General features: G+C 39.9%; 1 protein-coding gene across 3 annotated transcripts in view; it reads right to left on the reverse strand.

The window, feature by feature from the left end:
- Positions 1–568: 568 nt before the first annotated feature.
- LOC101890835 (uncharacterized) overlaps positions 569–16476 on the reverse strand; it is a 45721-nt gene continuing 29813 nt past the window's right edge. For all 3 annotated transcript variants that reach the window (XM_005184071.4, XM_059119300.1, XM_005184074.4), the window contains 11 exons: positions 13793–14126; positions 13587–13724; positions 9263–9663; positions 8607–9198; positions 8480–8537; positions 8303–8422; positions 8026–8225; positions 1752–3672; positions 1411–1686; positions 1230–1340; positions 569–1158 (listed from right to left, as the gene is read on the reverse strand). In XM_005184071.4, the coding sequence (XP_005184128.2) occupies positions 988–1158; positions 1230–1340; positions 1411–1686; positions 1752–3672; positions 8026–8225; positions 8303–8422; positions 8480–8537; positions 8607–9198; positions 9263–9663; positions 13587–13724; positions 13793–14126 (4322 nt within the window). In that variant the 3' untranslated portion in view covers positions 569–987. The remainder of the gene's footprint in view (positions 1159–1229; positions 1341–1410; positions 1687–1751; positions 3673–8025; positions 8226–8302; positions 8423–8479; positions 8538–8606; positions 9199–9262; positions 9664–13586; positions 13725–13792; positions 14127–16476) is intronic.

Consider the following 16476-nt stretch of genomic DNA (forward strand, 5'->3'; position numbering starts at 1 on the left):
ATCAACGCGTTGCCGACTAGGGCTTTGGTTTTTTTCTTCAATAAATACATAATAATTGCTTTGATTTGATACATTTACATTGACATCCGAAACGAAGCCGATGCACATTTCGCTTGAGTAAAAAACTATGTTCAAAATACATGCTTCAAGCTTCTTGAAAATGTTAGTGACATTTCGAATACATGATTTTATATTGTTTGGTCTGGATAATTAGAGTGAATATAAATCCAACGAACGTGTGCTCCGGAAAATGTTTAAGTGATTGAGAACGGGTCTTACCTCTCCTTGGGAATAGGACTTAATAATCAGATAAACAAATTTTTTTGTGAATAAACCTATTTTTTGTTTTTTTTTTTATTTTATTAATTATTACTGATGACAATGATTGCCACCGTTGCAAGAAAATACACTCATACAATTATATAAATTTAGATTAGATCTATAGCATAGGTTTAGTGTATGTATATTGTAATAAGACATGAGGGATTAGTAGGTTTTACAAACTAAGTTCGAAAACCAATGTGTTAATATTTGTTTGCTTTGTTTTTAGTTAAATATTTTACACAGCTTGCATGTAATTTGTATATTTATTTGTTACATTGAGTGTGTGTGTGTGTGTTTGTATATATAGGTTGGAGACATATATATATATGGATATAAAATTATATTATAGTATTCTATATGCTTAGTCGTAATTACGGTGAGGGAAAGAGGGGGAGAATATTAACATAAAGAGGGAGACAACTAGTGGGGGCAAAAGAAGTGTGGTATAGCTAATAGCTAGTGTGTTTTTGTGTAATTCTTTTTTTTAATTTAAAGTTTCCGTGTTGGGAGAGTTTAATACATATACGGGTTTACATCTATGTTTCCTAGTGGGGTTTAGGCCAATTCTATTGGCAGGTGGTTCTATATCAAAAATAATGTCTGTTGTATTTGATGTTTTAACGCTAGTCTGATTGGGCGTGTTCATCGTGTATACGCCAGTTCTTAGTTTTGCGCCTCGGTTGCGCATGTGTTTGTGGTGGTTATTGCTGTTATATTTTCTGGAGGCTCTTCTTCTACACCTTCCCCGCTAATGGGTGTCGGTGTTGTCGGCGAGGGGACAACCGTTTCGTTATCGAGCAAATCTGCACCTATTGTTCCGTCGGTTGGAGTTTCCTAAGAGGAATAGAAATGTGTGGTTCAATGTGGCCTCGTTGCGCATAGTGGAGAGACGCCCAAGCACTTACCAGTTTTGATTCAACTCTCTGTCGCTCATGCATCGCATTAAGTAGCTCGCGCAAATGTTGATTTTCTTTTCTTAGGCGCTCCCGTTCCATATCCCGTTCATTAATTTTCGGCTAAAATAGAGAATTATTGAATGTGAGGAAGTGTTTTCTAGCCGGCAGTACGCGCCGGTGTACCACTTACCAACAATAGAGAAATTTGAGCGTTCAGGGAACTAACAATACTGCTTAAAGCATAGCAAGGTACACTTGATTCTAGAGAATTGGCGTGTTGAATGCGATTCGGTCCACATAATGTTGGCAGATGGCCATCGACAACAGCGCCAATAGCGCCAGCAGAAACTCCGGTTATGGGAAGAATCATATTGCTGGCGGCTGGGAAAACAGCCAGTGGCATTGTTTGTGTGGAGCTATCGACTCTGGATGGTGACAAGTTCTCTTTTGTTGTGTCGGCGTCAAGCTGAAGGAGAAAATTGCATTTATTTAATAAGTATGACCTAAGAAGTTTTGCAAATTAAAACTCACCAGTACTTGTGCAGAGGCATCATTAACTTCAATGGGCTCGCTATTCAGGGAAATGTCATCTGCCTGTGTGGCATTGCTGTTTTGTCTTTGGGGTTCAGCGTTCACAGATGATTCTTCTGGTTCAGTGATGATGTCCTTCACGTTGCTCTCCGAGTGTTTTAGCAAATTTTCACACACGGATATACTTTCACATTCGGCTGTGTGCATTGCCGAATCGTCATCCTTATCCTCTTCGTCGTCTATGGTGGCCAGGGGAGCATTGGAATCAACACTGCTCTGGGGCTCTTCTGCAGCATGGACTTGGTCGTCTTCCATGTGTTCCTGGTCCTCTGGCTCTACACCAATATTTAGGTCATCCCCAAGGGCTGGTTGTTTTTCCGGCTTTTCGTTAGGTTTTTCATTCTCCAGTCGATCTTTAAGCGCATGTGTTACTTCATCGACAGACTCTTCCGGAATGCTGTCAGCGCTTACCGTACTCTGGCGTTTTTTTAATTCTGTAGATGCATTTGCGATAGCCTCGGCATTGATAGTTTCTGCAACAATAGTTTTAGGGGGCGGGGGTGGCGGTGGCGGAGGCGGAGGCGGTGGAGCCTTACAACTGCTAGCTGGTGGTGGTAGCGGCGGCGGCGGTGATCCCTTTTTAGCTGCAGTGGTCGTCTTGGAAATAGGAGCGTTTGATGGAGGTGTCGTCACTGCTGTTGCTGTTGTTGTCTTTGTTAACGGAGGTAAGGCTGGTAAACGCAATTCATCTATTTCGCAATATCCATCGTCATCTTCGTGTATGTTGGTCTCTTCCAAGGCACACATCTGAATTTTGGTGACCAGAGGCGCCGGTGTTTGCTGCTGAGCCTGAGCCGTTTGTTTATTGGGTGGCGGCAATGGCGGAGGAACATCCGAGCTGGAAATTGGCTTGCTCAAACACGGGGGTCTGGGGGGTCGATTTGGTTGTTGTCTCTCGTGACATTTGTCGCATATAGCAGTCGACACTGCTGACACTTCCTGCTCGGGTGTCACCTTCATGTACTCATTCAAGACTTCCGCCAGCGACTGCACTTGGGCGTATGCGGCCAACGCAATGTCAGTGCTGTCCTTAGGCGCCTCTGGCATAGCAGCTATGTCTACAATCTCATGGAAATGCTCGACCGGTATGCGGAACATATCACATATGATTTTCTGTTTTTCCAGCAAACCATCCCGTATACTAGCATCCAGCCGTCTGAGCTTCTCGGCCGACGTTAGCACCGGTTCCGCTGTGTGCGCTGGACTTATACTGATTTGTATTGCCGTTGGTTCCACTAGGGGCGGCGACGACTGCATAAGAGTCCGGGTATTGTTGGAATTATTAGAATAAACAATACTTGCACTGTCTCTCTTATTGCCAGTAGCTCCAGCATTACTCTCATCTGGCGAACCATTAGCCTGTCTTGCAGATTGCGTATGTCGTAAAGTTACGCCATTCGCTCCCGGCATTTCCCCAGTGTTGCTGTAGTTATGGTTGGCATCGCCACAGCTACGTGTTGACATTGTGCGATTGACTGCATTGCCATTGGTCGACAATTCATTGTGACTCAATCTCTGCTTGATATTGTAATATGGCGGACAAGAGTCACTCGTCGACGCACTGTTACCTAGTGGAGTACTATCTCGCCGGCCGTTTCGCAACTGAACGTCGTTGTTCTGCCCGGTTATGGAGATCCTATCGCCGGCCGAACCTGGAACAGGCATCATGGGTGCCAGCGGCGTTGTTACAACAGTTGCGGTGGCCGAAAATGGTGGCGGCCGTTCAGGAGTAAGCTCTAAGGACTCGCGTGTGTTGGAATGCGGCAACGTTGCAATAGCAGGGTCATCAACTGGTTCCTGGTTGGCATTCTTTGAACGGGGCTTGTATTGTTCGGCTGCGTCCGAAATATGCTTGAACCACCTGTGCAAATGAAGAAAAATAAAGTATTACAAAAATGTGGAGTTTTTTTTTTCTTTGTGGATCGCCAAAATAAACACCATCCTCACATCCCCTTCCATTCATCATGCTCCGCCTTACAACTCAAGCTTAAAGTAATAATTCACTTTACATCGGCTTTGAAGTTTTTTTTTTGCTTTTTCTTAATTTACCTTGAAACCAGAGAAGCTCTCCTACCGCCGTTCTCCTTCGCAACTTCAGTATCTGGTGCTGGTACATTGAAACTACCTCGACGTCTTTCCTTTTTACTTTTGGTAGATGGGGCACTATTGTTCTCTCCGTTGTGTTTGGTAGTGAGCGTCAGTAGGGAACCATTGCAAAGGCTTTTACGCCGTACACCACTGAATATGTCATCGGGAGACAGGAAGTTCATGGCTAAATTTCTTACTATACCACCGGACACTATTGCAGATATTGTTTTGGGATGTTCTAATTAAATTTCCTCTTAAATGCTAATACTTTCCACACGTATATGTCGCAAACGGTGTGACGTATGCGTCATTCAAAAATTCCCCTTCGAGTCAGACCTCAAGATAAGGAGGTTAATAATGACCTATTACAAATCATTATGCACGAGATATGCAAAAAAACATGATGCTATTGTATTCACAATTTATGTTTTTACCTATTCATTAAATCCGTTCAATTGTGGTCAAAATAACATGGTTTTAGTGTTGGATGTTGATTTATATCTAATTATTATTAGATATGTACGATAACCCAATAATTTGTAAAAATTATTAAAAATGTCGTTCGATAACCCATAGTTAAGTTAATGAGAGTGAATTGGCAAATGCAAATTCCATTCTTACGGAGAAACTTTACCCTTCGAGGTATCAAATAGACCTATTGTTACTTATTTCTTTTTTTTTTTTTTTCTTTCAAAATTGTAGATTCCACAGCATCAATATTATTTTGACCACAGCTGTACGAAACATTTCAGGATTAGATCTCCACAAAACAATTAGACTACTAGACTACGCGAGGTCGACTTGTTGGCACCAGCGGTCGATCTGGATAAACTACGAACAAATAGGAACAAAATCGTATTCATAGATTTTCACTTCCAGTGTGCGCTCAGCCCTGAACTGTGCTTATTTTTTTGTTTTGGCTTTGTTGTCGTTGTTGCTTTGTTCAATATTCGAGCTTTCATTCAAAAGCAGCATGACAGATCTTCTCAAATTACAGTACAATGTGTTCAACAAGCGATATGAATCCCACATCCCCTCTTGCTATGACTTTAAATGTTGTTTTAGCGAGATTATGATTTCCTACACCGGTTGCGCTCCAAGTATTTCAATCATCATTGACAAATGCCTTTCGCTTTTGCGGTTTGAGTGCAACTTACAGTTTGACAAAATCCATAGGTTTGTATGATTTCATGTTTCAACTTGTTAAAAAGCGTAGCATCCCAAGAGCACCTAGAATAATGCACTCCGCGACTAAGTCGCCTTTGAGTGTTTGCCAAAGTCAATTGTAGTTTTTTTTTTTTGCCGGTGAGTTGGAGGGGTTGCTCGTAAGTGTCTAAGACCCACACCCATTGGCAACAATTTGTTGGGAAAGAGTGTAGCGTTAGGACTAAATTTGCAACCATACAAACATTTAGTTGACAAACTGTGTGTACTTATACAACTCTTCGTGAACTTTCCCCAATCCTATTGTGACCAATTTCTTTGGCATTGTTCCCTTGTCAGCTGACGCACTGTCTAGTTCATAGCTGACAGTAAAATACATTTCCAGGCCTTTATTCTGTCACAGTTTAATGCATTGGAATGCTTTGACAAAACGCATCCACTTGTTGCTCGATCTTCTCATAACAAGGATGGTACACTATGCACTGAATGCACAAACACACATACATACATTACAAAAATATAGAGCGATATATGTACATATATCGGTAAGAATATACCAGGGATAGTTTGGAAAAAACAACGATAAATGACATGACAAACTGGTCCACCGTGGAACCCTTACAATAGGTGCAACTGTGAATTTTTTCCTCAAATCCTATATCAATCCAATTTTAAATAGAGCTCCTCTCACGTGCCTAATCACTAAGACCTGATTTAAATCTACTATGTAAGCACATTCAACAAAGATACATATGCGCGGTCAACAAAAATCTTTTCACATCTTTGACAAATTATTTGTCAAAATAAAAGGTATGTCGACATACACACACAACAACACATCGTTCGGTACACCACTTCATCGATGTACACAAAATCGAATAGGTCTGACTACACTGAGCACCGTCGTCCTTAACTGTAAACAGGGTTGGCAATTACTTCCGTATACAATGTTAAACAGTTTTGTTTTTTGTTTTCCATTTTGTTTGTAACCGCGATAAAAAAAATCACACTTATGCTTTTAGCACTTTTAGCAAATGGGAATAATGGATTTTCGGAAATCCATAAAAACACTTCAGTCTTGACATACACATTCCGATTTGGTAGACATTGCGGCACACCTTTCAAACGCCACCGATTGTATGTATATATACGTGTGTGTGTGTGTGTGTGTGTTTGTCTAATCATTTCCTTTTACATCGGCTAGCAAGGATTTTTAGAACAACACAACCAGACGGACAAGCCAATCATCTGTTACCGAAAATGGCATAACAACAAAATTATGATGATTAAGTGTTTACACAGCAAGTTAGACAATTTGGAACAGAGACACAAATAATATAGAAAATACGCGTGTTCCTCAGCATTGCTTTACGGAGCGCGCGGCGCGTCGTTGTGTGTTTGCCGATTGTCAACAGTATACTAGCACACTGTGCTGTGGGTCCCACACGAGTCAGAGGAGGCTGCTGCACACTCATTAAAGTATTTGGAGTCAGTCAAAGCTAGACGGCGGGCACTGATGTGGCCATATACACAGATATCACTCTTTTATGGCGAGGTTTGCGTCGCAATGATTTCCCAAATACTATCCAATATGGAATTTATAAATATATCAACGTCTTTACGTCACGCCAATGTCAAACTGCATTAATCAATAGAACACAGTTCGAAGCTCTTCGGAACGAAAACTAATTAAATACATACAAACATATATTCTTGTGTTGTTGGTGTTGACTAAGAGAATGAAAATGGCAAAGAGAAAGCGTTGGTGTTACAGCTTGAAAAGAGCATGTAAGAAAGCTAAATGTGAGTAAAGTCGAAGAGAGTAAACGCAGGCAGAGAACGTAGGCATTCACTCCACTTTTTGCAATTGTATTGTTCACAAAGACTTTCCTTTCGTAATTAGAGATGCATAAACCATAATACAACACAGTGAAAACAGATAACGGTAAAAACTAATTTATTGCCAAAGCCTTTACTATAATTTAAGTCAAATTCACTTTTTAACAGTTTAGTGTGTTCTTAGCCCACCACTGAAGACATAATTATTAGACAATAGTTGTACTCGGTAACGCAATGATTTGAACACATTCTTACAAACTGTTTTTCGATAACCCTCAAGTCCAGGACGAGAGAGAGAGTGAGTAAAGAGAGCGGGTTTAACAGTTTGCCTTACTGAGAGTTTGCAAATTCGTAAAGAGAGAAATTTTTTCTCATTAAGTATTATCCAGTATCATCAGCTGATTAAAAATCAGCTGTTTTCTTAACACAGACGGCATTTAGTAGACGGAATTTTGCCTACTCGATTTCAAAAACATAGGATCCACCATTATCAGCTACTCGCTATGGCAACGGCGCAACACTAGTTTTCTTTTGGATTAAACCCTTTATATATTTAATTTAAAAAACTAAATAAATAAAATGGTTCCAAATAAGTGTCCCTTTTATTACAGTGTTACTTAAAATTCGACATAGCGTACTTTTTTTTGTGTGTTGAAAATAGAAATGAGTAATACAAAAATGTGAATGTTAATCATCATAATGTAATTTTAAATTTATGATATGGACCTGGCGTGTTTGGGTAATACGGACGAACAAAAAGTGTCACCATAGCGGGGAAGTTAATTTATGTACGCTACGTCGAATTTTAGACGCATTTGAGGAATAACATTGATATAAATACAAGTGTGTGGTGAAAAACCTCGACCGAGTACGTCGAATTTTAGATAGTGCTGCTATTTTAAAGTAGTATTCCTTTGAAAAAAAAAAAAAAAACTAACAATGAAGTGAAGTTCCATAGGATTGTGACAAATTCAACTTGATAATGTTGTTATTACAAGTTCTAAGAACACAAAACAGCATGATGAGCAACTAGTTTTCGAAATTCGTATATGGAAATTATCAGCAGGAGCATAATACGGACGGAGAGGTTACATGTATATTCAAATAAAATTTAGCTACTTACGTTTTGCACTCTGAGCTACTCGGTGCTCTCAGTTCTAACATTTGTGATGTTTTGGTCTTAATGAGGAAGAAGGAGTTCTTATCGGCTGCTTCTTGACGCACCAATGTTTCCGAATCAATGCTCATTATGGGACTGACCGGTTTGTTATTCACGTCTGGACTTCGTGTTGCATGTAAATATTTCAAAGAATACTTGTCGTCCTACAACACGACAACAAAAGGGAAAATTGCTCTAGTACAAATGTCGTTGATACGTTGTTATTGTTTTGAAATATTACCTGTTTCGTTAGCAGCACTATCATTGTCTCAAATAACAAGCCATGCAATTGTATGCTGGGATTCTTCTTCATTGTCAAACTGCCATCGTGAATCAAGCGATACTGAGTTAAATCCAGATTCTAGAAACGAGGAGAGTTTTGGTTAGTTATCGTCACAATTACGTGTTGCATGCTTACCTTAAATTCGTCTTTGTCAAATGTTGATTTGTCTAATTTGCGCTGGATATTTTGTAATCTACAAAAGATAAAATGCGAAAATTAGTTACTGGTGCTGCCAAGAGTGACATAAATCGTCTAAACGTACTTGTGAGCATCTTCAGCAGTTTTGACCGCCTGATTTACGTCCACCAAAATTTTCTTTGATGACTCCAAAGCTCTCTGAATGGCCTCAGCCTCCATTGTGTCCTCGGGCATTACACGAACCGTCACTTTGTACAGATTTTCGAAGAGCAGCGGATATTTGGTAAGTCTCTGCAGAACCGTGGGCAGCAAATCTTTCAATTGCAGACGACGACAGGCTTTGTGCGATTCGGCCGTCGATAGTAATTTTTGTAACTGCTCATTCTTGCGACGCTTTTCCTTGAGGGCTTCTAAAGCTATTTGTTGACGGGCACAGAATTGGGCAGCGTACTCTCGCAACTCTTCCCCCGATATGCCATCGAACATGCCAGCCAGAATGTCACCAATATTATTTACAATGTACGAGTGGTCAATTCGTCTCTGTTTGATTTTCTGCTCGAACGCCCCGTGGAGATTGCAAAGGGAAAGCAAGGATGGCGGAAAGAGGAGCACTAAATCGTCCTGTGAAAGCAAATTGCTTTCCTTCAGCGGATAAAAGAATAGGACCTCCAAAAGCTTCAATGTGCGAACGTGGCTCCGTTCAGTCTGGTAAATTTCTGAAAATGGAAGTAATTCTCAGTCTTGGTATCGGTTATTTTCTCTACCATTCACAGAGCTCACCATTAATAATCTCCTGTCGCTTTTTTTCTGCATCTGTAAGAGCCGCTAGTACTTCTGCGGCCACGTTTGAACTCCAGTCCGACTCATTTATAAGATCGTCCTCCTCGTCACTGTCCACGTTCCAGTGTCGAGTCATCTGACTTCCCGCCACTGATCCACCCAGGAAACTAGTGTTGGATGAACCACCAATACTGCCATGGAATGAATCCTGATGGCTGTGCTGATGATGTGGGTGATGCTGGTGCATGGGCATAGCGCCACTGGCTGATATGTTGGCTCCGACGCCACCCATTTGTTCCATCGAAGTGGACGGGCTGTCAGACCCACCTCCCGACGAAAGACTAGAATTTGAGCTTGTCGTAAAGTTTGCATTGGAAAGACCCAAGTCGGGTTGATCATCGCTGGAAACAAAAACAAAAGTTGCAAGTATTAACACTGAGTAGTCATTTGAAAGATGATGCCATTCACAATTTGCACACTGAATACATCTGCAATGTACCTTTCTTGGTTGTAGCCCAGCATTTCTCTGAAGCTCTTGCTGCGGGTATAACGAATTTTGCTTTTCATTGTTCATGTAACGGGTTGTGACATGGAACACTGATAGTTGACGACTGCACTACGTATTACGCGAAACTAAACAAATCCACAAATGCTGCTCCTATCAGTGCTACGACGGATGCATGACCAAGGCTTACCCGACATAAACACACGAATGCTAAAACTAAGAGGCAAATAGCGGAATTCCGGAAATTATAAATAAAGAACTGAGTGCACAGGATCTGAAATCGGAGGAGGACAACTCTTCTGGACAAACCAAAGAGGAACAGTTGCGCCACATTAATGTAATCAGCTATCCAATTCACCTGCCGTACTACTAGTCTGATACAAAACGTAACAAGAAACTCTTATGGGTGACCTTGTGTGTTGACATGTTTGCGCACTTTCCACTTTCGACATTTGCGTTGTCTACAAACAGAGAAGACCAAATTGGTGGTGTCATACCATTTCATTTGTAAACACCATAAAAATGGCTGTTGCCTCCCCAGGCTTGTTTCGATCGCAGCTATTGTGATGATATCATGCCATTGTTCTAGTGGTACCAAAACCCCTAACCGTCAGCGGAAAATTCAGCACGAACGGTCCTGGGATTTGCGGCGGACAGTTTATGATACACTCCTTCCGACTGAAGAAATACATAACATCCGTTCTAATAATCTGCCGCCACACAATTAAAGCCACACCTCGCTATAGTGTGTGTGTGTGTTTTTATATTCTGCAATACACTCTGCGTGTGACGTTTCTTTAAATGTTTGTCGACCCTTTCAAAGGAATCACCACTTGCCAATGGCCTCGGGTGGCGAACACACACACACAGGTGAATACAGGTGGATAACGTAGAGGCGACTCTATCTAGCTCTTAACTAACTGATTCTATTCATATTCAATTACTTTCGACTGTTTGATATTGGATGCAATAGATACCACGCAAATGAAAGTTTTCGCACGCATACATATGCTCTTAGAGTATGCCACCAATCCAATGGAGGACCAGGCCCACATTGTGCCATCGATTAAATGGAAAACTTTATTATCCTTGCAAACAATATTTTATTTGCGTTTGATTGCCTAGACCATGATGCAATAGAGACATCTTCCACAATTCAATTTATTGCTAGCTAATTGATTGAAAGTGTTGTGCAAGACATCTGCTCAAACAATTCCTTGGTAATCAATAGCTGTATTTATTAAGAGCGAAACACTTTTCAGCGTATGATTTGGAACCTCATGGAAATTTCCCCGTAGCTTAGATCTTACTCATGTCGTCTTCGCCGTACACTGCACGCTTGAATGGAAATTCGCTCAAACACAAATCAAACACAAAACAAACCAAATCTGCTCTAGCATTGCTTAGAATTCAGCAAGTAATGAAAAGTTGCAAGATTTTGGATTTGATTTCAATTTTACTGTCCATCAAATGTCGATGGATGCTGGGGCATTACACATATATTGCGCAAGTTATTGACGAACAATAAGTGCGCAATTCACTTTCCGGCAACAAATACAAATAATTTTGCCCGAATTCCAAATGATTTTTGTTGATGGCACACACAGCGTGAAATTAACAGTGATATGCACATACCGCACACACACAAGTGACGGCCCAGACGCAACGACTTTTTTTTTTTTTGGTTTCTTATCCAACATTGTTACCCAAAAATAGTTAATTTCTAGTAACCACACGTCTGATTTTTCCGATATTTTTAGATATCCAAAGATTCAATTATATAATCTGTGTGAACTCAATCTACTGTTACACGGAGTCTACTGTAATCCTATTGATAAAGACATGTTAGCCTATATGCATCATGATCTGATGGAATTCTGGAATAGATCGTAAATTAAGAAAATCGTACTCGTACTTTTCATTCAAGATTTCACAAAATGTTATTCATTCATTTCTTTTTAACAATAATTGCAATATGTTTAGACCACAGCCGTATAGTGGCGGCTGGCATTTGTTTATTATAAAAGTGTGGGCTCTATAACATTAAATGTTTTTTCCTCCACGGTTCGGAACAGGTACACAATATGCTCTCATATGGTGTTTGTAGGTCGCCAGCACAACAATGCACTACATCATAAATAAATAAATAAATAAATAAATAAATAAATAAATATACATATACGTGTTTGTTTGCCACATACACAAACACACGCGCGCACACAAATATATGTATTCTTATTATTTCTTCTAAGATTGCAAACCTTGCACATGCCTCTAATTTTCCTATTATTCGGTGCATACATACATACATTCCAATATCGTTGTAACTAAAACGGAATAACGTGTGGTAACTTGACTAAGGCTACGTTTTAGGATCTAACATTTTGTCGTGACAATTTTCCTTTCGTTGCATCAAATCGAAAATGCAGTAAAACTGCATATACTCATCACTTACAATGAGGCAGTAGTCTTAAATATCGCTTACGTGCCTTCATGTGGCCAAGTAAAAGCAATTAAATATGAGGAGATCCATATAAAAATGTGTACAGGGTGGAATACACAACAATAATAAGATTTGCTTTGCACATATGTAAACTCCTTGTGAAGCCAACTAATTTTCCAGTCTTTGGGCCAGGCAAGAGTTGTCCAAAAATGAATTATAGTGCCAGCAAAGGCAAATTGCTACAGGCAAACTGAGATGTCGCCAAAGGAAGTTCAATCATTCATTGTACTTTGCTGGAGGCGATTCTTTATATCCCATCAAAACGTGTCTGACGGCATTACATTGATCACTTTTTTTTTAATTTAGTAATGGATCGGCTATGGGCTTCACTCAATTTGATACTCAAAATGTTCCTGATTTAAAAATGTTGTTTGGTATTATGCATTTAGAATTACATTTTGAAATCCAAATATTCGAATTCTTCACTTATTTTTCTCTTGGTTACTTCATCGGTCGGACGGTTTCACAAATGATCTTCACACTACCCTAATACGGATCCGTATGTTGCACGGATATATTCATATTTAATTAAGCGTTCATACAAGCATACATTTGATGGCAAACTGGAAGTTCTACGATGCGTCTGGCGCGGAATGATAAACGCAAATTTAGATGCACGCACATTCACTACTAGATAAACGAAACGAAGAACAATTCCTGCCGAAAATCTAAACAAAAGAATGTTGTGAAAGCTGCGCGAACAGTGTTCATACTGACTGACTGAATTTACCATTTCTTTTCCGTCGAATTGTTGGGAAACCACGATTGCCAAATGCCACCGTACCGCTTTAGAAACAAACACGATTATACACAACAATGTACGAGCAGTATTCCTACGTATGTTTGTGTGTGTATATATGTATATATATATATATATATATTTATGTGTGTCGATGTGTAAAATAGGAAAGAAGAATGTGTCTCTTTGTGGTGCTCCTAGCGCTGATGATTATCGTGGCTGGGAAGGCAAAGAGAAAAAGGGAGAAAGTCACAAAAGCTTTTCATACGCTTTGGAAGCTTTCATGTGGAAATTCAGAGGCAAATATAGTTTTAACTGACCCAGCCGCAATGTTTATTCAAAAATACAATTTTCTACCAATTTTGAAAAGTGCTGACGCATAAATGATTTGGCTTGAGGCAGCCCGAGTGAAAGTCAAAGAAAGGCTGGAAAATAGCATACAATTCATAGCTTAGGTCAGGGCTGCAGCACAATACAGCAGTTCGGGTAATTAGGCGTAAAAATTAGCCGACATTTCCAAAATCATAATCTATCTTAGTCTTTTAGGTCAAAAAAAAAAAAATATTTCTCAACTTACTTTGGTTTCGAAGTCAAATTGGGATCCGAAGTCTTGCGCTGGCTTCGGTTTCTTTTGTGCGATAGTCGTTCTTTATACGATTCTGAACGATTGACAGAGACAGGGGCACTTTTGTTTTGGTTATGCTGTTGTTGTAAACTGGAAGAAGAATACATTTTAGAGGGCGATCAAAGAAAGAGGGATGATATATTTCATGCCATGCTTACCGTTCCCTACGTAATATGTTGCTCTCATTTGCGTCCTGCGCATTCACACTGTTGAGAGCGGATAAGGCACCCGATGTACCAGCTGAGGACGCAACTCCAGCAGCGCCACTTGTGGACACGGCTCCAATGGCTGTTTGACCAACATCTGTGCTCGAAGCGAGTCCTGCCGAGCCTCCGACAGCGCCCAAGCTTAAGTCGCCAGCATTAAATGAAGACTGTAGGTCGCTAACATTCAAGTGGGCTGATGTATTCCCATTGGATCGAATGGAAATATTTGTGGCATCCGTCCTGCGGTCTGAAGGCTGTCTTTGAATTGACGTGGAGTTCAAGCGTTCTACAAATGAAAAAAAAAAAAAAACAATTGAATATCAAAACAACAACAAAATAAAAACTCAACGTAATTCAAAGATGAGCTATAAAAAAGTCTCGTAAATCAAAGTAGATTTCTTCTGCACATCTTCCTATGAACATTTGTGTTATTTTGTGGATATGGGTATGAGAAGTGGCTTAGAAGCGAGGGCAGGCGTATAGCTCAGCTGTCTCGCCCACAAAATGACAATGTAAATTAGGAGAGTACACTCTTATTCCAAAAGTTTTTATGCAATCCTTGTATAAGCATTCAATTTTACAATTTGTAAAATTTTCCTACCTCAATTTACTACATATTCGAAAGACTTAGTTTTTTTTGGCACAAAGACAATGAATTTGACTAGGCGACACTTCTTTTTTCCAAAAGGTTACTCTTTGTACTGCAAAGTACGATCAAGTAAAAAAGGACTATAGTGGGACAGAGTTGACTGTGCGACACTTCTTCTTTCCAAAAGGTTACTATTTGTACTGCAAAGTACGATCAAGTAAAAAAGGACTATAGTGGGACAGAGTTGACTGTGTGATACCCGACAAAATAAGAGATGTTAACACAAACAGACGTCAACAATCAAATTCATAATTTATCGTTCTAAATTAGAAATCCTCTTCTTCTTAACGCTGGCATTTTTCCATATTTGTCCAGGTCATACTACAATTGATAGAAAGAACCAGCAAAGACCAGCTGATTTGAATCCCTTGTAACGGATGTGTAAAATGCTACACCATTTTTTGGTTCCTTGGTTTTTATCTTTTTTAAAAATTTTTTTTTTCAATGACTTGTAGAGAATTGTTCCTGATGATAGAAAAAATGCTTCTTCTCAATTAGGTTTGTTTTTTTAGTAAAATATTTGTTTGAATTGATGCAAGGATAAGGGACCTAGTATCTCAATCGATGTCGAAAAATATTTTATTTGCATTTTGTTTTTAAATTAAACAGTGATTCGCTCATTTGCTTGACAATTATTTATGGCGCAAAGTATTATCCGATCATCAACAAAATGAATAGGGTGCCTGCGTGGCGAGATCAGCAGTAGTGCTACCTGCAGCGTTATTAAAAGGATTAAAAGGACGGACATAGCAAGTCGACTTGGCTCTACGTGACATGAATTCTTATACGTTTGTATGTTGAGGCAAATCCCACATCGAGATGTGGGGTATAATAATTCCAAAAAGGGTACATTTACAAATTGTACATTCACTGAAACCCGGATGACAGATTTAAGAATAGGGTCTGTGTAAAGTTCAATTCCTTCCATCAATATCTTTTATTGATTTCTAACCGAAAACCTGTCACCCGTTATTCTACCATTACTCGCAACATTTTATGCGAACTTGGTACTCCCTCTACTATTATACCGCGAAACCCTTTTTTGTAGAAGAATGCACCAAATGTGTAAGATCTTCCCGGACAAAATGAATAAATGCAAAGGGTACTTCAACATGGTTAACCCAAAATCTGTTGTCTTTTTGCGAAAAATCCAGGCGATTGTTGAATTATGCCAGATAAAAATCCTCATATATTCTCATCTTAAGTCTAACCTCTCATATGGTCATGAGTTCCTATGTACGATCCCTTCCAATTTGATGTCAAACCCGTGCATTTTGGATCACGCGATTATGTTCTATTAAAACAGATGGTATGTGGTACGAGAAATATCTCTACCTATCAGATGGAAATCGATTCAGGCGATCAAGGGGGTACAACAGACCCCACCCTCCCCTTGGCCCATTTGACAAAGAAACATATTAACAGTGGATTTTTCGCTCATAAGATTGCTCACCAACGCTTAATTGCCGAAATATTTCGGGCTTTGTACCGGCTATGGAGTCGCAGTCAACTGCGGTAAGGTTTTTGCGTTTTCTATTATTTTTGTTGGCTGCCTTGCGATTTTTGTAATTGGTAGTTGTTTCATTAATCTTGGCCGCTACTCTAGACGTCAGCGAAGGGGAAGGTGGCTTACGCTTGAATTGGGACATCGTATTGGAGCCACCCGGTTGCTGGTCGTGCTCGTCGTGCAGACGTTGTTCTTCCAGTTCATCGCACGAATAGAAGGCTTCATCTTCGAAATTACCACTGCTTTTGCTGCTGTTTGAGCTGTTACGCTTCACCTTTTTTAGATTGGTTGTGTCCGATGATCTGTTCGATTCCCCTGATTGCGAGGAGGATATGGAGCCATGTGATATTGATGACGACGACTTTCTTCCCTTGACGGGTGGCTTATTAAGATGGTCTAATTTAGTAGTTGCATTGTTCTCATTGTTGTACTTGCTGTTGTTATTGTTCGGAGATTGTTCAGCTAAAGAGTTATCTAGTG

The sequence above is a fragment of the Musca domestica genome, unplaced genomic scaffold (genome assembly GCF_030504385.1).
Source record: "Musca domestica strain aabys unplaced genomic scaffold, Musca_domestica.polishedcontigs.V.1.1 141, whole genome shotgun sequence".
NCBI classification, from domain to species: domain Eukaryota; kingdom Metazoa; phylum Arthropoda; class Insecta; order Diptera; family Muscidae; genus Musca; species Musca domestica.